This window comes from Marmota monax, unplaced genomic scaffold (assembly GCF_021218885.2).
Source record: "Marmota monax isolate L192 unplaced genomic scaffold, Marmota_monax_Labrador192_F-V1.1 WCK01_AAM20220418_F8-fsc00012, whole genome shotgun sequence".
NCBI lineage: Eukaryota > Metazoa > Chordata > Mammalia > Rodentia > Sciuridae > Marmota > Marmota monax.
Window position 1 is genome coordinate 13,879,700 of NW_026695227.1, and position 23,232 is coordinate 13,902,931.

At 35.1% G+C, this 23,232-nt stretch overlaps 1 protein-coding gene across 4 annotated transcripts in view; it reads right to left on the reverse strand.

Annotated features, from left to right (window-relative positions):
• Itpr2 (inositol 1,4,5-trisphosphate receptor type 2) overlaps nt 1-23,232 on the reverse strand; it is a 518,501-nt gene that overhangs the window by 260,319 nt on the left and 234,950 nt on the right. For all 4 annotated transcript variants that reach the window (XM_058576367.1, XM_058576366.1, XM_046435433.2 and 1 more), the window contains 6 exons: nt 21,691-21,813; nt 20,852-21,052; nt 18,620-18,871; nt 15,699-15,824; nt 2,167-2,295; nt 145-265 (listed from right to left, as the gene is read on the reverse strand). In XM_058576367.1, coding sequence (XP_058432350.1) covers nt 145-265; nt 2,167-2,295; nt 15,699-15,824; nt 18,620-18,871; nt 20,852-21,052; nt 21,691-21,813 — 952 coding nt within the window. The remainder of the gene's footprint in view (nt 1-144; nt 266-2,166; nt 2,296-15,698; nt 15,825-18,619; nt 18,872-20,851; nt 21,053-21,690; nt 21,814-23,232) is intronic.

Here is a 23,232-nt window from a genome sequence, read left to right on the forward strand (position 1 = left end):
ATCATTGCTCTTCGACTATACAGAAATCATACCTGTTTTCTTACTAAATTGTAAATTGGAAACTTGGTTCTATTGCCTACTAGCCAAAAGTCTAGTTTTGTCAAGAGGTGTATAACTAAGTCAAACTGCATACCATGAACTTACCCACTTCTGCCAAAGTCCTGATACAGGATTCCACTGAGGCTTTCTGTGCGGGGTTTGGCCAGGTGCAATTGTAAATTCTGAAGGCAGACTGCAGCAGCTGAATAAAAACTGGCTGGTGTGTCTGAAAACAAAAAAAAAACAAGGCAAGTTGTGCCAATAAGCCACTAACATGCCTGATGTGGGATCTACGCATTATCAGAAAGGTTTATCAAAATAAAATGCAATACATTGTTTCAACTTTCAGTGTTATTTAATATATATCTCATTCAGCCAACATTATTCTATACCCACTTCATAATCCGCACTGTACCAGACACTATAGAAAATCAGTCATTTGCATTTTAACTATATTCTTAATCAGAAAATATGCCACTTCTTAAGCCAATGACATGAACCTAAGCAGTTTTTATAAATCTCTTTTGTATTCCCAAGTACAAATACAAAAGTGTTTTGGGTTTGGTTGGCTGGTGGGATTTCATATGATGGGCAAATAGAGAGGACAGCCGCTTTGAACTTCAAAAACAACTTCATGGGGCTGAGGTCGTGGCTCAGTGGTAGAGCACTTGCCTGGCACACATGAGGCACTAGGTTTAATCCTCCACAACACACAAATTTAAATAAATAAACTAAAGGTATTGTGTCCATCTACAACTAAAAAATAAACAAATAAAACAATTTCTTATATCTCTACACAATTGTTTAAAATTTTTCCCTAAAGAAAATACAATTGAAATGATATTTTTATAAGAGTAATATATAGTCACTGGAGAGTATTTGGGAACCATGGGAATAAAAATAGTCAATAATCTTTCAATGTGGAGATAATCAGTAACGATATTTTAAAGATAGAGTCATCCTTATATTTGAAGGGGGAGTGGTTCCAGGACCCTTCACAGATACCAAAATCCACAGATATTCAAGGCTTTTATATGAAATTGTGTAATATTTGCATACAACCTCTGCATATCCTCCCCCATATACTTTAAATATCTCTGTATTACTTCTAATACCTAATATAATATATAGGCTATATCAATGGTTTTGCACTGTATTGTTTAGGAAATAATGACAAATAAAGTCTGCATTTGTTTGGTCCAGATGCAATGTTTTTTTCAAATATTTTTGATCCAAGGTTGGTTGAATCCTCAGATGTGAAACTAGCAGCTACAGAGAGAGTCAGCAGTATTTACTTCCTGAGTTTCTCTATGTGTATATGCATATGTATTCTTCACACAAACTATAGTATAGAATGATATTATAACACAAATTTTGTGACCTATTATTACTTCATAAACATTTTCCTTACCAATCAACATTCCCTTTAAAACATGACTTTTAATTGCAACATAATAAGATACTCTACAGATACACCACAATCTATTTAGCTATTCCCTTTGTGGACATTTAAGGTTGATATCAAATTTTAAATATTATAAATACCTGGATGAAAATTTTAATATATAAACCTACACTAATTCTTTAGGATAAATGTCCAAAGTAAAACTATTGGATTAAAATGCCTATCCATTTAAAGAACTATGTCATCATTTCAACACTTGGCGTGTAGTCAACATATAGATGTGAAAGATGTCAACCTGCTTACAGAGTAAGGAAAAATAACACAATTTCAAGATAGGGTCTCTTTATTTAAAATAAAGTTTGGTTCAGAAATAGGAATAATTCGAAAGAAGAATGCTTTTCAGAAAACAGCTGGGCACAGTGGCACATCCCTGTAATCCCAGCAGCTTGGGAGGATGAGGCAAGAGGATCAGGAGTTCAAAGCCAATATTAGCAACTTAGTGAGTCCCTGAGCAACTCAGCAAGACCCTGTATAGAAATAAAATATAAGAAAGGGCTGGGAAAGAGGCTCAGTGTTCAAGTTCCCCTGGGTTCAATCCCAGTACAAAAAAAAAAAGAAAAGAAAAGAAATGTAGAGAACAACTTCTGAACCAGACTGTAGATTTTTCCTACTCCAAGAATATAAATTCCTTGCAACAATGCTTCTGCTCTTGGTTCAGTTACCTGGAGGCTGGTACTGTTGTCTGAGAAAGGAGAGCTGAAGAAGCCACTCACGATGCTCATGACTGACTCCGTGATGCACTTCTCCAGGAAGACGTCTGCGTGCTTCCTGTCTGTGGTGCTGTTGCAGACCTGGAGAGAAGAGCAAAACAACTCAGTGTGCTTCATCCCATCTTTGCATCATAACTCAATACAGGAATCTTCTAAAAAATTGTCCTGAAATAGCTCTCCATAATAATCTTTATCCTTTTTAAAGTTGCTTTGATTAGAAACATTTCTGCCCCCAATCCATTAAAATTGTATCATTTTGCAGTAGCTTCTCCTTCAAGTTTGACTCATCTCAGCCAGGGATCAGAATTCCTTCACAGACTCCAAGCTGCTTATTCTTGATTTTTTTGGCTTCTCCATTCCCTTGCACACCAACCTGTCCCCTAGTCCCCAAGCTTGGTTCTCCTGGAAAACACTTTTCCTCCCATTCAACATGAAGAAGCCAAAGAAGAAATAGTCTTAAGTATAAGAAAGTGGTAGACATAATCAATGGTGGTGTGTGTCTGCATGCACTTTACCCAAACTGGACAGGGCAAACAAAGAAAATATCTGGGGGGGAGACCAGAAAGGTCAGAGAAGATAAGTCAACACCCTTTCCAACTATTCTGACTTTCTCACCTACAGATGATCTTGGAAGCATGGAAATGTACTTTTGTAAGCATTCTTCTCAGAGTAGGGTAAGCAAGAAGGCACAAAACTAGAGCTACAGACAGACCAAAAAGGAATAGCCCTGGAGCTGGGGTTGTGGCTCAGTGGTAGAGTGCTTGCCTCACATGTGTAAGATAGTGGGTTTGATTCTCAGCACCACATATAAATAAATGAATAAAATAAAGGTCCATCAACAACTAAAATATATTTAAAAAAAAAAAACAGCCCTGCTTCCTGCTCTGTTCTTTACATTTGATTAAATGAGGCACAAACTGGCCAGTTTGCCAAACTATAAATTTCAAAGTGTCTCAGGGTGGAGAAATTGCAAATGCTAAGATGTATGATTTAAAAAAAACACATAAAAAGCACACAGGAAACATGGAGATAAAAAGGAGAAGGAGGAGAACAGAGGGTGTGAGAAGAGACTGAAAAACAGAGAGGGAAATAAAATTTAAATGTTGACAAATTGTAGTGGGTAAATATGGTGGCCATATGTTCCAGATGTTCTTAGGCAACCCAAATTTTTATGTGACTTTTGTCTTTTCAATAAGGTGCTTAAGTAAAAGAATAAGTAAATGTAATTTCATTTGATATAGCTTTAAAACTCTTCATACAAATTCATAAAAGAGAAAAATTCCTTTCTCAAACCATGTGTTCCAATGTTTTCAGTTTAGAAAACAGAAGTGCTAAAGCTAGCAATTACTGAATGGGGGAGAAGAAAGAGGACAAGTTTGCATCTAAGCCCTTCTCCATCTCATTTTTTCCCCTCTATTAAATGGCACCTATCTGATGTTTTTAGAACTAAAGGCTTTTCAGTACAACTAACATCATAGGGTTATAGTAGGGAACAGTACAATTAAAGGAAATAAACGATGCCAAGTTATGTAATCCAGCTCTTGTCCCAGTATATAACATAGTGTCTGGCACATACAAGATGTTCAATACAGTAGTCCCCCTTATCCACAGAGATATATTCTAAGACCCCTGGTAGATGCTTGAAACCATGTACCATGGTTCATCTACCAAACCCCAAATATACATATTTTTTTCTTATACATGCATACCTACAATGAAGTTTAAGTGGAAAATTAGGTACACGAAGAGATTAACAACAACATAATAAAATGAACCAATTACAACAATATATTGGAATGAAAATTATGTGAATGCGGTCTCTCTCTTCCCCCACAATCTTATTTTATTTTCACCTTTTCACTTAAATACTTTCCAAATTCTCTTTGACATATGTGAATTGCCAGCATCACTCACTACTCTTGTGTGTTGGGGTCAAGATTAAGTAAAATGAACGTCACTTGAACATAAGCACCACAACACTGCTACAGTGGATCTAATAATCAAGGGGTCTACTAAGTGACTAGCAGGTAGGTAGCATATATGCCATGGATAGGCTGGACAAAGGGACAATTCACATCCTGGGCCAGAGGGCATGGGATGACGGATGACATAAGATGCGTGAGATTTCATCAAGCTACTAAGAACAGCATGCAATTTAAAACTTACGAATTGTTTGTTTCTGGAATTGCTCGTTTAATACGTTCAAATTTCTGTCACCCTCAGATAACTGAAACTGCAGAAAGTGAAACTGTGTATAAGAGGGGACTTTTAAATGTTTGTGAAATGAATGAATCAATAAACTAATTTAAAAAAATAACTAACGACTCTTATTTTTTGTTTTGTTCATTAACTTTGAGCTAGGCTATCTTTGTGAGCCACTCTAACCTGGAATTAACATTTCATGTGGTCTCAGAACTGATATAAAATTGATTTTCCCAAGATGGATATGAATTAGGATTTAGTTCTGTTGGTACCTTTCTAGCACTGGCTTTTACATTGAACTTTTCTGATATGGAGGATAAAACTGTCTTAATGTTGAATTTGTAGCAGACCAATTCTGGCACAACCAGCAAGAGTGACCTTCTTCATTCATGATACAACATGCAATCATGTAGAGCTCTCTGGAGTTATGAGAGTTATCACACTGCATTACTTGAAACTGGAAATTTGCCAAAGCACCACCCAGAAATTTCCCTTTCAATCAATAGAGTAATAAAAGTTATCTATTTCTAGATAAAAGTCTTTATTCAAAATCTTGAATAGTAAAAACTCTTATGTTTACAAAATGGTGCAAAACCTATTCTCTTTTCAAGCTATTTTTTTTCTGCCTCATATGAATGGCATCCCATACTTTATTATCATTAATAGCCAAGAAATGTAGGAAGCTACTTTTCTTTTATTTATTTATTTTTTAGTTGTTGTTCGACCTTTATTTATTTATTTTATATGCGGTGCTGAGAATCGAAACCAGTGCCTCACACATGCCAGGCACGTGCACTACTGCTGAGCCATAGCCCCAACCCCAGGAAACTACTTTCCTTATTAAAATCTTTTAAGAAATTTTCAGGGGAAATGAAGCTAATAAACAGTGTAATATTTCCTTGTCCTCTCTATTACTGATTTTTATTACCTCTTTACAACAAAGATCAGAAATGACTCAAATACAATTATATCACATTAAATTATCTTTTATGTGTTTTACATGTTTTCTCAAGTTTCAATCGCTTTCATGTATTAATGACATAACATTATTTCCTATAAAACATTTCTATGTACTGTCATTACCTAAAAACTTGTTTTAAAAGGCTATATTTATTCCATCATTTTAATGTATTCTCATGCTTTAATCTATTTTTGGAATGGGCTGAGGTATATATTACCAAAAATTACAAATCATTTTCTTAGTTATTTCCTTCTTGCTAGTCTTTTATGTGATTTCTTTTATTTTTTTTATTTATTCGTTTTTATTTATTTAGGCTATCACAAAGAATTATGCGAGATTACCAATTTTACTTTCAGATTTTTGGGTATATTTCACCCAAGAACGAGTCAAATGAGGGTGAGTACACAGTTTTATACTACTTGTTGGGATGATCCTCTAAATAAATTTACGATGCTATCAACAATCATGGGTACATAGGATGTCCCTACATTACCATCACTAGCTCTAGCTTTCAGGTTCTGGTTGGGTTTCATTACTGCAGGGCACTGTCAGGAGATCACAGAGTGGAAGAGAAAGAGGTCAGGTACCTACCCACCTCTGCTCCCATGCCCACGTGTCCCTTTCCCTTCTGAGACTTCCATGTTCTGGGGACCCACCTCCAACTGGAGCCCATCTTGCATGTCTGCAAACTGCCCCCTGACAGGAACACTGTGCTGCCCACTGCCCCTTCAGGCCCCTAGGCAGTACCAGCTTTGTCTTGTTCCCAGTTCCTGGTTCCTTCAGCCCTACCCACACCTCTCCCAGTACGCCATTTGTTTCCTACTGAACAGACTGCTACGCCTACATATTATAATAATTATTTTTTCAATTTAATGATACCTAAAAGTTATTTCATTTTGTATTTCATACATTGTTAACAAGGCTGGGTACTTTTATGTCATCATTTCATTTCTGTTTTCTGTCCTGTACAAGAAACTCAAGCCCTGGAAACCACTTTCCAACAACCTGGATAATGACTGTACATTATATATCAGTTTAATAGACCTTTTATAAGCTCTTTTCAGATTGTGCACTCTGACTCTTAGAATATTTACATCCTTCTGTTTCACTGTGTAAACTAATTTTTAACATTCAAGCCCTACTACTTATTTTGATCAGACCTATTTATTTAACATAAAGAACACAAAACCTCCCTTCTTCAAAAAAACTTACAGTCTATACATTTTTATTCTAGTTTTTAAACTCTTTATCTGCATTTTGCTGCTGTAGGTAATCTAACGTGCAGAAAATGCTTATTTTTTTCCCCATACTGAAACTCACCTGCCCTCCAAACATTTATTGAATAGTAATTTCTTGCCTCCTTCTTAGGTGGCTTCAGGTTGGTCTTACAATATGTCACTAATTACTTAAATCTCTCTCTAAATTTTTATATACACCAAGGATTTTCAAAATATCTTAATCCAACTGCATAAAAATAAAAGATTCTCAGTTTGTAATGTGTTTTCCAGCTTGAAAAAAGGTATCCACCATCATTACCTTTCCCAGGAAAACAAAATACACCTTTTGAAATATTTGTCCTCTTTTATTTCCAGATGAATTTTATTGTATATTTGTCGAAATTCATGACGTATCATACAGCTTCTTGAATTTTTAAATTCAAGCTAAACATTGGATTAGGAATTCGAATATCTGATTAAACAAGATAAAGTCCGTCGTCTACTACAGACCTTATTTCAATCAAGAAAGGCACTCCGCAGACAAATTAATAAATACAGAACGTGTGAAGTGGTAAAAAAAAATCAAGAAAAAAAAAACAGACTATAGAGAAAATAGAGAGAGGCAAATGGTATAGAGGAGAGGTGATTATGTTGAGGATTACAATTTATTTACATTTCTTACATAACATCTAATTTTAATGAAGAACTGAAAGAGGAAGCAACCATGGAGATTTCTGGGGCAAAAGCAATTAACAAACTGTCTCCACAATTAGAATTCACATGCTTGGATGCCAGGAACCAATCTGTCGTGCTTACCACTACACACACAGCACTTCTGCACTTAGTAGGTATTCTATTTGCTGAAAAATTTTATCAAGTGTCTGAATTTCTCCATTATCATATACGATGTCCCTCCTCTCTTCTGCTCTAAAAGTAATTGGTACCCTCCCAAAGATGACAGGCTATGCTAAATAAATTACCAGATGCTAGAGCAGCACTGTCCAATAAAACTGTGTCTATGATGCCCAATTTAGAAGCCCATAGATGCACATGCTTACTGAATACTTAAATATTGCTGGTGCAATTGAGGAATTGACTTTAAATTGCAGTTAATTGATTCTGATTAAAATTTAACTTGAGATAACCACACATGGCAAGCGGCTCTTGTACAGGGCAAGAATGCACTAGAGCCGGTAGCACACCTTTGATCACTGAGAAAATAAATCCCAAGGATCATTTTATTATTCCTCAAGGAGAACAAAAATGTTCCTCTAAATATCTGAGGTAATATCTCATATTTATTTTAATTTACATTCCTTTGCTTGTGAGGCCAAAACTTTCCCAAGTGTTTGCTTTCTGTATCGCCTTTGTACGAGAATCACATGTTCATTCACCAAATTGGTTCTCTTAGATTCTAAATTTATTACAGAAAAAAAATTATTAATCACAGGAACTCTGAAAACTAAAGAGAAATAAAAAGGAAAACAAAATTATCCAAAATCCTATAATTTAGATAAAACTATTGCTAATATTGAAAAATTATTTTGTTATACTTTTCCTCTGCCATATATATTTTACATAACTGAGATTCTTCTGGAATCAGTTTTATATCTTCCTTTTTATACAACACTTCATCAATTAGCATTTCTCACATTAAAAGCTCTCAAACAGTCTCGTTGACTCAACATCTATCATATAGATGTCAGAATTTATTTAATCATTTTTCTAAGTTCAGTACTTAAATTATTTGCTGCTTTATAATAGCATAAAATTAAGTTGAACTTTTCTGACTATAAATCCTTGATGGTGTTTTTAAATTATTTCCCAAGGGCAGATTCTTGGAAGTTAAATTTCGTGATATATTTAAAATTATATAATATTTCTTTATATAAATAAAATAATATAAATATACCATTATTTATATCATATAACTTTATGCAGAAAGACTGCATAAAATCATATTCTCATCTAATCAAAAGGGTATATAAATGCGCATCCTGAACCATTACCAATATTATCTTTTTACTCTTGCAGTTAGGATGGTTGGAAATTGGATCTTATTTACCTTTGTATTTTTTAAAATTATTAATAATTGGACATTTTTCAGAGGTCTATTAACTACTTATATTTACTCTTTCTATAAATCCTAAATGCCAAAAAAAATGAATCAAAAATGCTTGGTTTTTCCCATTGTTTTATTAGACTGTTAGTGCTTTCCTTAATAACATATGTAAGTTCTTTACTACACTTTTAAAAGTATATAGTAATTTTTTCCATTTTGATGGTTTTCTGAAATTTTTACTTGGAAAGTTTTTAAGTGCCTAAGTAACTATTAAATCTTCAAACAGTGAAATGTCTAGAATATTCCTTAGCGAATTTCATTCATTGCTTTTATGCTTAAAAAGAACTTTCTCGTCCAAATATATTCATCTACATTTCCACTCATTTTTAGTTTCCATTTGTCCACCTAAAAATCCATTTTTCTTATTGTTACCATATTATGTAAGTTCATTTCACCTCAAATAACCAGTGTCCTCAAAAATCATTTTGATTTAATTTAAATCAACAATTTTGTTGAGTGCCTGTTCCATGCCAAGAATGTTCTACATACTTAGAATCCCATCAGTGAACAGAATATACAAAAATCACTACTTTAATGGAGTTTATATTATTAATTTAATTATCTAAGAACAGGCAATGGGTCAAATATGGCCATATCCACTCAATTACGTATTGTATGTGGCTTCTTACCCTGTAATAATTGCTATAATAGTTATAATAGTGGCCTACAAAACTGAAGTATTCATTATATGCTCTTTACAGAAAAAGTTTGCTGATCCCTAGAAATAACCAATCCTTTCTCATTAGTGAGTAGTGTTTTATTATACATTAAGATCTTACACATATAAAGGGATGTTTCTGGCTATTTATTTCATTTGACTGACATGCCTAGTTAATTCTGTATTAAGACTATTCTTACTTTGTTTCTAAATCCACTTTATAAGTCAACTTAACTTCAGGTGACATTATTAATTTATTCTATACATAGTTACTGAATATCTACTATTGTGAGGCATTGTTCTAGGTGAGGACTAAATGAAACAGACAAAATCCCTGTCTTTCATTTGTTTCTCCTGAAATAGAAACAAATACATAAAGAAATGTCAGATGGTGGTAAACTGTATTGAGAAAAATGGAGCAAGTGTAGGGAGGATAGTAGGTGTTCAGAGAAGGGCCCTCTAAAAGGGTGCCTTATGGGGAGGGGCCTGCAAGAAGAGAAGGAAGAAGTCATGAGGATAACTGAGGGGTCAAGCATACAGGAAAAGGTGCTGAGATGGGAGCATGTTGGGAAAAGCAGCAAGGAGGACACTAGCTGGAACAGGAAGCTAGCTGGGGACAGGATAAGAGAACATCAAAACCAGGGGATGGAGAAAGAGCAGGGTGAAGGTCAAATCATGCAGAAGTTTTGCTCTGGGTAAGACATAAAGTCTCCGAAGGAATCTGGAAGAGCAGTGACCTGCACCTCCTCCACTTCTTCCTCTTTCTCCTCCAGACAAGACAGTGGTCCTTTGGAACAGGGTGATCATGATCCAAGTGTTCAAAAGTAGTCAAATTTGGGACATTTTAATACCAGAACTTGCTGAAGGGTTGGATTTGAGGTATAAGAAAAAAAAATGGTTTACAGATGACATTAAGATTTTTTCCTATACCTAGAGTGAGAATGAAACTTCTATTTACTACAATGCTGAAGATTTAGAAAAGGATTGTTTTACAGCAGGGCATAGGAATGAATAAAGAGTTTGAGGTCAGATAGCCAAATGGATATGTCATGTAGACAGATATGTAAGATTGGACATCAGGGGAAAAGTCTAGGCTTCAATCAACCCAGTATTAAAGTTAAGAGAAGAGATGAGATCAGCAAGAAGTGACTATAGTCAGAGAACGGAACAAGTTCAAGGTGTGAACCTGGCACATCCCAATATTTGGAAGCTGGAAAGATGCAGAGGAAAGAGCCCAGAGACTGAGAAGCAGTTAGTGAGTTGGAAGGCAAAGAGGATAGAACTCATCTTGGGGCCCACGGGAAGAAGTATTTGAAGAAATAACAAATATTATTGTTCATAATAAATACTGCAAAGAATTTGAAGAGCAGAAAATATGATGCCAGACAGGGAACATTCAACCAATCATCAAGAACAGGTAAACATTCAGCAACTCAGTGAGACCCTGTCTCAGAATAAAAAATAGAAAATAAATTTTAAAATGGACTGGGGAATGTAGCTCATTGGTTGCGTGCCCCTGGATTCAATCCCTGGTACCAAAAAAAAAAAAAAAAAAAAAAAAGAACAGGCAAATCAGCTCTTCAACCCAGGTGGACACCATCATTATAATTCAGCATGAAAGTTAAAGAGATGAATAGAATTACAATTGGAGAAAAGGTGCTACTCAAATAATAAAATCTATAGAATATACTTTTTCACTTCCCTGCAATGCTAGCTAATGAGACCATACTAAAAAAAGGGGGGGGGAGGCTTTAAAATGAGGCTTATCAATGGTTCATTCAACTTAAGAAACAAAAGAAAATTAAATCTTTTTAATCCTATAAAATGAAAGAAATAGGAAAGTATGCCCCGAAGTACATATAAATCACATTTTTTCTCCTACCTTTTACCTATTTGTAAGTTAAGTAAAGAGAGTATGGTTTTACTCAAGTGATCTATCTGAAAATGAAATACTTAGATCTTTGTCTTGTTAAGTAATGACTGATGGGACAATGATATGACACTGTGTTAGGTGTGCCTCCTAAATTATTCCTTGGTCTAATTTCATTCTGCCAGTATATCACTTAGACTAGTCTTGGTATTATAGGATCTTGAAATTGGGAACATCTTCAAAAACATATACATAATCAGAGGCTGACATTGATCATAGTCCACCTTCCTCCTTGTGCTTTCTCATAATGACTCAAGTCCCCTGACTTCACCACAACAATCAGTTATGAAGCTAAAGAAAAGCATTCCTGCCCTACAAACACCAATTTTAGCTGCATTAGAGCACAGATCAAAGTAGGCTGTCATTAAATGCTCTAAAAGACAGGGTAACAACTTTTCATGGGTCTAATAGCTTTTGTGACCTGCCTGAATCTGGTGTATTTACAACCCATGGATGCTGCCTCTGTCAGGAAATCAGAATGGAGTAAGTATGTGAAATAATTGGGCACCAGTTTATTAAAAATTATCTCTGAAGAAATATTTTCTTATATGGGTCTTAAGATGATAAAAGACAAGGAGATACAAACAAGAGAATGAAGGATCCTAATAGAGGTGACTCTTTGGAGGTCGGTAGTCCACAGCAAACAAAAGAGGAAGAAACCAAAAAGCCCCTGTCATGCTGGCTCCAGAAAACCTCGGGAAGAAAGGCGGAAGGCAGAATGAGTGCTACTGTGTGTCAATATTTCATTTATTTTTAAACAAAATTTTTCTCCAAATTTCTACTAAAACATAATTGTGCTGGCCAGACCCTGCATAAAGTAGTTGGCTCCAACCTGAATACCAAACCTTTAAAGAGAAACACAGACAGACTAGTGGGAACCCAAAAGTATATGAAAACAAGGATCCCACAAATGACTTCATAGGTTCATGGAAAGATGTGAAGGAAATATGAAATAATTGACAAGTTGGGTGGGGAAAGGCTGCCCATTCTACAGCAAGCTAGTGGAGTCACCTAGCAAATGATCTCATTGGAACCCACATATAAAATTATGAGGCCAACCTAGGTTTTAAATTCATTTAATTTTATAATTTCAACATAGACTGCAGACAAGGAAATTTTGTTGCTTCTAATAAACACTTATATTTTGTGAACTTAATTGTTCAATATTATAGATGGAAGAATATCAAGGTCAAAATTATCATAAATAAGGGATGAGGAGATAGCTCAGGGGTAGAGGTCTTCTACCCAGCATGCATGAGGCCTAAGGTTTGATCCTCACTATCACAAAACACACACACACACACACACACACACACACGTGTGTATACTCTCTATATAATAAATTAAAATTTGACTCAATACAAGAGCTTTTAATAATTAAGTTAAGTGGTAATAAAAACAAAAGACTCAAAAACAGAAAGATCATTGTTAAAAGAAATATTCAGGTAGTGCTGAAAACTATGAACTGGACATAAAGTTGAACAACATATATTCATCTCTTCTAATCCTAACATGCTATGGAAAGACCACAACATCCATCTTACCAAATACTTTCCTACAGATTCTCTTCACCATTTCTCACTTAATTGAGTATCATGGGATTTCATAACTTTGTTGTAACATCTGAATTTGATTCATGCCCTTTGTGACAACTCATCAACTACCGTTGTGCATGTCTAGCTTTGTGTCTAGTTTTTGGTTTCTACCTGTGCTGGATGATCCCCCCTTTGGTTATACTCAATATTATTATTTGGTATAGGTCTCAGGGAAGCACTTTAAAGTTGCTAGGCTCCATACAACTTTTCAATAATACTGGTGATAATGATATAGGTGAAGTTGCCCACTCTCCTAGAAGGCACCTTCCTAAGAGTTTTGCATGCCTTATTTCACTGAATCTTCCCAGGAACACCATGAGGAATATGTTATTATTCTATTCATTATATAAATAAGGAAACTTTGGGTGAGACTGCTAAGTACCTTGCCCAAGATAACCATAGCCAGTGTGGACACAGACTTTGATCTGGCTACCTTCTGTAAAATACCTACCCTCAACCACCATTCTCTACTAAAGCAATTCTCAAAGTGTGTTCCCTGGACCAGCAACTATAAATCATCACCTTGGATCTTAAAAATGCCAAGTCTTCCAGGTACTGAATCAGAAACTCTCAGGTCAGAGCCCAGCAATCTGTGTTTTAATAAGTCCCCAAGTAATTCTAAAGCTTGAGGACTACTACCCTACTAAATGGAAAGACCAATTTCTACTCACTTAACCATACTTATTTTATAATTTGAACTAAACATTTGAAGTAGCCCCTTAATCTTTTTTTATAGGAGAAGAAAGAAATTCCAGATGTGGAAGAATCAGGCTTCCTTTTCTCTCCGGAAACAGAAAGGGTGATTTCCTGACAACTCCGGTGAGTGGATTAGAGAACTTCTGCCTTAAAATATGGACAGGAGGGAAATAAGAAGGAAAAAGTACTTTCACAATATAGTTAAGCCGTTGTGGTTAGACATGAAAAGTGAATAGACCTAGAAGGTCTTGAAATTCCCTTAGAGACTACAGAATAAATAACATGAATCATCTGCTTTGTCAAAACAGCTAAAATGAAAAACAAACAAAAAGCAACCTTCCCACAGGCATACTTTTTTTAAAAAAAAAAAAAGAACATAAATATATACACTTTTGTCTTCCAGATGCATTAGTGGAAAAGTGTTTCCAAGGTGCCATAATCAATGGCAGTTACCATCAGCTTTCTGTGGTTTAAAAAAAAAAAAAAGTCATTTTAGCATTATAACTCACGCTGCCTAGAATACGCCCTTGGTCTTTCTTAGGCTTGTCTCTACTCAGTAGCACAGTGCGTGCAACTCGGCAAATCAGTCCATAATCTCTTTAGCATCTTCCTGCACGTGCAATTTTAAAGTTCAGGCATTGGCACAGAAATCATCCTTACTTCAAGGACTCTAGAGACTCTTTCACATTCTTGCATCTGGCTAGATACTAACTTTTCATAAGCCAGTGGGAATACATATGAGTATTATGTTAAATCTCATATAAAACAGAGTGGTTTCTTTACAGGTGCAGATTTACCTGAGAAAGGTAAAAGTGGCTTCCAGTCAGATGGAAATGATGTAAAACAGAAACTACCCTACCTCACGTGAACTTGAACCTAGTGGAGATGGCACACACTTAACCACCCAAAGGTATAATGAGTGAATCTCACCTGGAAACTGTGGCTAAGTAGAAAGGAAAAGTACAGGGCCCACTGTATTTTCCAAAGGTGCTCGTGGGTATCTAGGGTCACAGTGTTTTACTGTATCTGCTGCGTTGTCCCTCCTTCTAGAAGGGGCTATAGAAAGGCAGTGAGATGACATTCTGAAAGATGGTGGAAATAAGGGCTTCACCAATCCTTTAACAAAGAAATGTATATGAAGCCTCTACAAAGCTACCAGCACTCAGGAATGGACAGGCTAGAGAGATGAGCACAGGCCATCGTAACTCATAACAGGTCTAAGGAGTTATCTATACAGCATTACCAGTGAAAGGCTTATTTTCACTCCATGTCCTATTACTTTAAAGAAAAAACTAAAGAATATTTTTTTAATTTTTAAAATAATAGACCCTGGACATTGTAAGAATTCACTTTGCAAAAGGAAGGACTAACACATACTAAAGAGAATTCAGTGCTATCTTTCAACCGAAGATTCACTCCTTCCTTTCTTTATCTATTCATTCATTTACTTAGTAATAACAGAGCAAAAACATGCTGAGCAGTATCTAGAATATGCCATCCAGCTCCACACATCCTTTCCTAAACCCTGCCCCAAACAGAGCAAATCAAAAACAAGAGGAAATGGACTCCAAGCAAAAGCAGAGTCTAGTTTTGCTGACATGAGTGATAACACCACATGATTAACTTATTCCAACATGCTTCCAAGGAAGGCTGAACGAGCAATAATGAGTAATGCTAAGTCTGCAGTCAGGTCAAGTGCCTACCTGCCTGAGAGAGGAGGTTGAGGCTTGGAGGCCTCCCCCACCTGTGGTGTTAATTGCACTCATGGTATGAGTTGATTACAAATTGACCTCTGCCAAATGTCTTCTCAGACCAATGTAAAAATGCTACTAAAATTCTACTTAATAACAGACAAATATCATTTGTAAAAATAAGAAATGAACACTATCTAGTACTACATATACTGTACGAGGAATTTTGTGGACATTAACACATTAAATCTTACAATCTGGTGGAACTCATTCACAACTTCATGAATGTAAGAATGAAGCAAAAGGTTGTAGGTTTGATGGAAATCTCAGCTGTTTAATTCTGTTTAGTCAGAGCATATATTGCCAACCTTACTAAACATGAATAGTGTTTAAAGGTGAAAGCGCAACTTACCCTTGCCATATCCACCAAGAAGTTCTCAAATAATTTCCAAATGTGGTTACTTGTATAGATTTCTTTCATTTCCACTTCAGTGTCAACGTAACAGTGGTTAACAAAGTTCACATAAGCAATTTTAACCTGTGTAAATTTCAAATTCAAAAGAAAGTTAATTTCTTTAGTGATCACTTTCAAATATCAATTACAAAAGGTTCAAATGTGTTAGTTCCTGTAGTATATTACCGCATGTTTATCTACCCAGAATGCATTCCCATTTCCTTTCTTTTTCCAGGACAATCCACTCCAATCCAGGGGTGAACATATGATCTAGTACTGAGGTCTGTAGGCCCAGGGACTGATATGTGAATGATCATTTCATGCAAACCAAGCCCCTCATCCTATCACAGAGACTCTAGGGGTCAGGGGTGCTCCCTTGCGCTCTCTCTCTCTCTCTCTCTCTCTCTCTCTCTCTCTCTCTCTCTCTCTCCTCTTCTCCCTCCCTCTTTCCCTGCCCCTTCTCCCTTCTCTCTCCCCTGACCCCCGCCCTCACCTGCTACTAAAGTGAAACATGATAAATCTGAACTTCAAGAAACTATCTGCTAGGTGTGTGGAGAGAAAAACTATACCCAGAAGAAGTGAATGAGGCAAAGACACAAAGGAACAAGGGACAACAGAAAGAATTCTGAACCTCTGCATCCACTTGAATAATAGTCCTTCAAATTTCCAAGTACAAGAGCCAGTAAAATCCCCTTAAATTCCCTTTCTTGTTTAAACTACTTTGTTAGGTCTTTGTCACTTGCAACCAGAAGTCCTAATATAATGCTTAAATATGTTGACAAAATAATACTTCATTGACATTAAAAAAAAAAGAAACTTATGCTACTGATCCAGAGGAAAAAAACAAACTCATAGTTAACAAAAAAGAAGTATTATTTGGGAATGGAGTACATTCCTCAGAATCAGCAAAATTCTTCATGAAGGATTAGGATGAGTCTCATCAATATATACCATGTGGAAAGCACACAGGGCAGTCATTTTTTATTTTATTTTCTTTGTTTCTCTCATTATAAAAATCTAATGAATTTCTATAAATCTATAAGAAAAATGTATATACACAAAAAAATTAATTAAACTATTTCGGGGATCCATGGAGTTAGAGTTAGAACCACAGGAACATAGGGCCAGCTTGCATACCTTGGTGATTTTCTCTGCTTGACTGGGGTCTAACACAAGCCATCCACAGTAGGTGTGTGTGTCAAGGATGGTCATAGATAGGGAAATATTTGAGCCAGTCAGCATGCCATCACAGGCCACAGAAGCAAATATTTATGCCGTATTTACTGTGTGCCAAACACCTTAGGCATTTTGTATGTGCTATCTTATTTAATTCAATTCTCCAACAATCCTATCAGACATGTATTATAATTATTTCATCTTAAAACTGTGGAAACTGAAAATTGAAAAAATTAAGTAATATGTTGGAGTCAGTGATATCGCTAGGCAGTAAATGATCCAGGACTTTGACTCATCCTTTGATTCATTTGTTCATTCATTCAAAACATATGTACTGAGTATTGTTCCATCTTAGACAATGTAATGATGAACAGAAACAGCCCTAACTGTTACTCTCCTGGAGTTTATAATCTTGGAAAAGAGTATGAGGGCTAAATATGTTTACTAATGAATAAAATTCAAATGACAAATTTCACATTATAGACTCATAGACTCTCTGCTACAAGAGGCCAGGACACTTGTTCCTAAAGATGTAAGGCCCAGATCAGGTTCTAAAGGGTGAAGGGGAATTATTTACACAAACCTAGAAGTAAGGGTGGTGTTTTCAGGGGAGCTGCATATGGGAAGAGGCATAGCCAAAACCAGGACCACAAATAAGGACAGAACCCGTAGATTTCCTCACTATACTATATTCTCTCTGCCATCTTATTTCAAACAAATCAACGCATGAAGTACCCTAGGATTGAGGTGTCAACAATCCTACAGAATTTCCAAAAATTTTCTTTAAAGTCCATCACTACAGAAGACTATTTAGAAATGGGAAAGTTAACTCCCCTGACACATTTTTAAGTTACTGTAATTTCAAATGTTTGGTTTCATATAATTTTCAGTATATCATACATTTGAAAAATTTTCAATAATATATCATAATAGTACAAAAGAAAGGAATTATTAAAATGTACTTTCCTGGAAGCCTCATTAATAGAACCCTGATAGCAGACAATCAGCTTCTGCTACTTTTTTCCCCCCATATCATCAAAACCAAACTGAGGGGCTAGGGTTGTGGCTCAGTGGAAGAGTGCTTGCCTAGCATGCATGATGCACTGGATTCCATCCCCAGCACCACACAAAAATAAAAACAAATAAAATAAAGATATTGTATCCACCTACAACTAAAAATAAAAAATAAAAAAATAAATCAAACTGAGAGGGTAAAGAAGGATGTATGAACAAAGCAAACTGTGTATGGTATTTTTCAAGAACGCATCTATTATAAAGCAAAGTAAACTTACAGAGTCCCGTGTGTGATCTTGCAGCACTAGCCTAGCCTCTCCAATCAATGATTATAAATCATTTATGAAGTGCCTGTTTATGCTCAAAAATATACTACAGGCTACAAGTAAAGTTTTCATTTGATCTGATTACCATGTTTAAAATTTAAGAGACATTTTTAGTAGCTTCCAGTAAACTAACAGGGGCCATACTTTAAAAAAGTTTTACTCTGCTTCCAAGTTTCTTATATAACTAAAATATATATATATCTTTTCATGCTCTTTTAAATTTCCCAAATTATATAGCTAACTAAAATTTCTCAATTAAATATGTGTGATCTCATAAATGTTAGTATGGGAGACTTCCAGCACTTAGATGTACTTCAAAACTTTATGATGGTTCTACAGCTACTGAGCTTCTGCCAGGCTTACCTCTGGGATGCAGTCATCGTGGGTCACCACCCTCACTATGTCGTCCAAGGGCAAAAGGGAATTACACTTGATTTCAGTATAGACATTCTTCCCCTCTGTGCATGCTGCCAGCAACTCCACAAGGGTGATGTGGTAGGCTAAGGGGCCACTGTCATCCCCTCGGTCTCTCTCTGAACACATCATGTGGAGAAGGATTGGAAATGATGCTCTATCATTGTAAAAGATCAGCACATCTTCACCCCCGTTTATCAACTGAAATGATAATAAGAGAATCTCCATTGCTATCCAAATTTTCATTCTTGTGTTTTATTTTCAAAGGCTTGATCTATCTAAAAACAGTTGTATCTCTTTATAAAAAGCATAGATAACACAGTGAAGGAATCATTATGCCAAGGAAGAATGGTGAAAAGATTATAATCATGTGCCAAGTTGTGAAAGCTACAAAATGAGGCAGAGAGATATAGGTGCGGCAGAGGTGGCAAGAATTAGACAACATGGACAGTAGCAAGGTGGTTATCAGTGAGTTAGACACTGAAATCAAACCTATAAAATAATAAATTTATTTCCCTCCATATTAGAGGGCTCTACTGCCAAAGCACTGGATATCACTTATGTCTAATTTTTACTAAACAGGATGATATACCCCAAACCACTTCAATAGTGACTAAATAAGTAAGCAAGTACATTGAGCCAAGTATAAATCTACAAAAGTCTGGAAAATTCCATGTTTATTGGGAAAGCATCATAAGAAAACAGAGGTAAAAGCAGAAGAGGGAGAAATAAGGAGAAGACTACTAAAAAATGAGACACAAAGAAATGAATAGTAAGGGCTTTTAGGACATGAATTTTCCTTCAGATTTTATATATAATTTTAGTGGAAAATTCCAGCAAGTAGCAATTTTACTGCTGAAACATCATAAAATATTATTGTTTATCTCTTACGAGGACCAATTTTCTGAACACAATATGAGTATTTTAGTGGGGAACAATAGATATACAATTTTTAATCTTTTTATCATATTTAAATTGACAAGCCAAAGAATTGAGCAGTTTTGTTGCAAGAAAAATGTATACATATCACAAATATATTAAATAGTAACATAATATTAAAAATACTTCCTCACACATGGAAACACATCATTTGATAAATGCCATAGGGATGGCTTAAATATTTGCTACTCTCTCATTCTAATTCTTTCTTTGGTGATCAGAATCCAAATCAAATTACTTCCCACACATTTCTATGCATTAAAGAAGAACTAATGTGAATGTAAATATAATTTGTAAAAAGGTAAATTTTACAAGTGTAAAACATTCCTTACAATGTTTAATAACAATAATTGACATTTAAAATTTTTAAGCTTTTGCTGAATTAATTTTAAGATTTCTAAATGGCAGGAGGGACTCATATTGAATCAATACAAGAATATCTCCCATCCCTAACTTGAAAGAATATTATTACAAAACTGTCCCCAAACCAACAAAGTCTATAATACAGTGTAACAGTTTGGTAGCCATGACTTGAAACTGCCTTAATCCAGACGGGCCACAAGAGAACCATTTAGTCACAGAGTGGTGATTTATCCAGATGGGCTCTTTGGGCTGCCAATTCCCCAAAGTCTCACCCTTGGTTCCTAGTGAGTAACTCACTCTTTATGTAAATTTCACTCGGTACCAAACATCAAGATAAAAAGGGCAAAATAAACTAAGTACTTCAGCCATTCATTCTTCATAGATTCTTGTGTTACTCTAAGTAGCAAGTTCCTACCTGCTATAATAAAGCACCAACAAGTAGCTTTTAAATCGACTGGTTCCTTTTGAAGCCTTTGCAAAATATGGCAGAGAACCCCCATTCTACATTTCAGAAACAGAACAATAAAGGTACTAAACAAACAGAGTTCTATCTCTTTGTTGTATTATTAAAAACTTTAAAATACTAAATTTTTTTACTTTAATTTCAAATAAGCTTGTGAAATGGTAAGACTTTAGTCATTATTTAACATACCCAAATTCATTATGAATCAAACGAAAATACTCTTAGAAAATCATAAACTTAAGTTGTAATGTGTTGCTTCATTGGACTAAAGCAAAATATATTTGTGCTTAAGGAGTCATGATGAAATAATTTTCCAAAATGGTTGCTTGACTTTTTTCTTCTGGTAAATTAACAGAAAATACACATTCGAGCATATTGTTTAGGTCAAACTAATAAAATACAAACTAAGAACACACCTCTGTCATTACCATATCCTGGCATTTCTTCACGTATTTGCCATCTGCTTTCACAATTGTTTGCAAAAACCTCAGGTACTCCACGTGGCGGCCATGTGTCTCAATGCAGTGCACAAAATGCTGCACAACCCTCTCGCTGATTTCATTACACAGATGGTAATTGTTCATGAAGATGTGCCGCATGGTTTCTGCTTCAAGGAGCTAAACAGGGAACATGCTTTGTAATAATGACAAGATCAATTTTGTATTCTACAAAATTAGACTAATTTTCCTGCTTGTGATCAGCTTTACATTTTGTATGAAGCCCAAGTGAATTTTCTGTGCAAGTCTTTTACAAAACGCAATGAGATCATTAACCATTAAAAGAAATTCAGCTCACAAAGGAACTCAGTTGAAGACAGAAGCTTATTATCATGAAGTACAACATGTCAGCAATAGTGTTCTTGACATTAATTTAATTATCTATTATTCAAAGTCAGCTCTTTCTTAAGATCTGCTTAAACATGTTTAAAAGGCGAGAGTTAACTCTATCTTCAAGTTACCCATATTTTATCTTACGGTATTATTAAGTTAGTTCTTTGTTATACCTTATCATTGTTCTAACATTAAACTGTATATGAAAAAATGAAATTGTCATTTGCATATAAAATTTTTGCAATTTCTAAATTTACTTTAAAAAAGTCCTTAATAGAAATAAAAAGATGATCAATTTTAAGGAGAGAATACCTACAAGGAAGAAATGAGATGACAAGGATTAATAAAATTCTGTTCATTAGTGCTACTAAGATTAATCTGATGCATACTTTACTATAAATATTAGAAATCACTAAAATACTTACACCAGGAGTTAAAAACAAATTCAGATGTTTATGAAGAAGAATTTGATTCTGTGGATTTCCTCTGCAGAAATTCTGCAGGAAGGTATGGGCTAGATTCATTACTTCATTCATCTTTTCATCATTCTGTAAGTTAAAAGAGTAGCACATGATACAGAGAAACAAACCTGAGTGCAAATACTATCAAAAAAATATTCCTTCAGAAGATTATCTTTCTATGAGTTGTAACACAAATTGCACAAAATGTGTTAGTTTACTAACTCTATATTTGTCATACATTGGCAACCTCTTTAATATCTATAGAGTAGATTTAATAAAATTAGGACTCCTTTGTCCAGTATGTACACAAAATGTAAAATGCAGCAAGGTTTAAATGAAATGCATATAACATCAAAGGCAATGGGAAAGTTGAAATTTTCTAGCACACTCTCACAAAACACCTTTTGCAACTTCTTTCCTCCCCAATCTCTCAACCCAATGAAAAAGTATAGATAGTAAACTGTTCAGAGATGGTTTAACGATTCCAAACACGAGATTTCCTACCAGTTTTTACGAGATATTTACAAAAATTTTATTTTACTACTTCTACTTCTAAATATATCAAGCACTTTTAAATATCTAGAAGGACTAAATATTTCCTATAAGAACTTATTCACTATGCACACAGCACTGGTAAATAAAATTGCACATGTAGCAATGGTTATAATCTGACACATCTTCTAATATGACCGTTTATCCTTGAACCTTTCCCTCCCCAGTTCCTTCTCTCTACTTTCAGTCTAGGGAACAAGCACAGGCATATGTAATGCTTAGAGATTGTCAAACAAATTCATATTCAGAAGTCATTTAGGAGGACAGAATTTTCTATGAATTTCAACACAAAGTAGACAAAATGTGCTAATTATACTAACCACTCTGTCATACACCAGAAACCTCTTTCATATGTAGAAATGAGATGTTGCAAAATTGGGACTTCTTTGTCCATTATATATAATATATACACAGCAAAACATTTAAGTCCTTGTTGGAAACATCTAGTCTTTCAAGATGTCTACCCATACCCCAAATATGGTAAAATTAGAGGGTAAAGTAATGCCCTTTAAGTATTTTTGTTACTACTTAAGAATGGTTGCCATTTTGGTGAATGGAATTATTAAATTTGACATCTTGGAGAATATGCTGACTGTTCACTGGGTGGTGGGTGGTAGAAGGAGAAAGTATGCAGAGAGAAGGGTTCTGTGCCCCTTAGATTAGTTCTGATTGTCTAATCATTGTTTTATGTGCATTTTGGTTAATATTGCTAGGTATTAAAATATAAGTCCTAATGCTCAAAGTTTGTAGAAGTAGCAAAACAATCCTACCACAAATATCCTTTTATTATTTTTTAGGAATAATTGTCTTCTGGGAATGACCATTATCAATCCATCTCTTGGAACTAGGGGTCATTCGAAACTTAGTCACTGGAATGGTGAAGAGGAAGAAAAGCAGAAGGAGAAAGGCTCTCTACTATTATTTCTGTGTCTGGAAGACAGTTGTAGATTATAG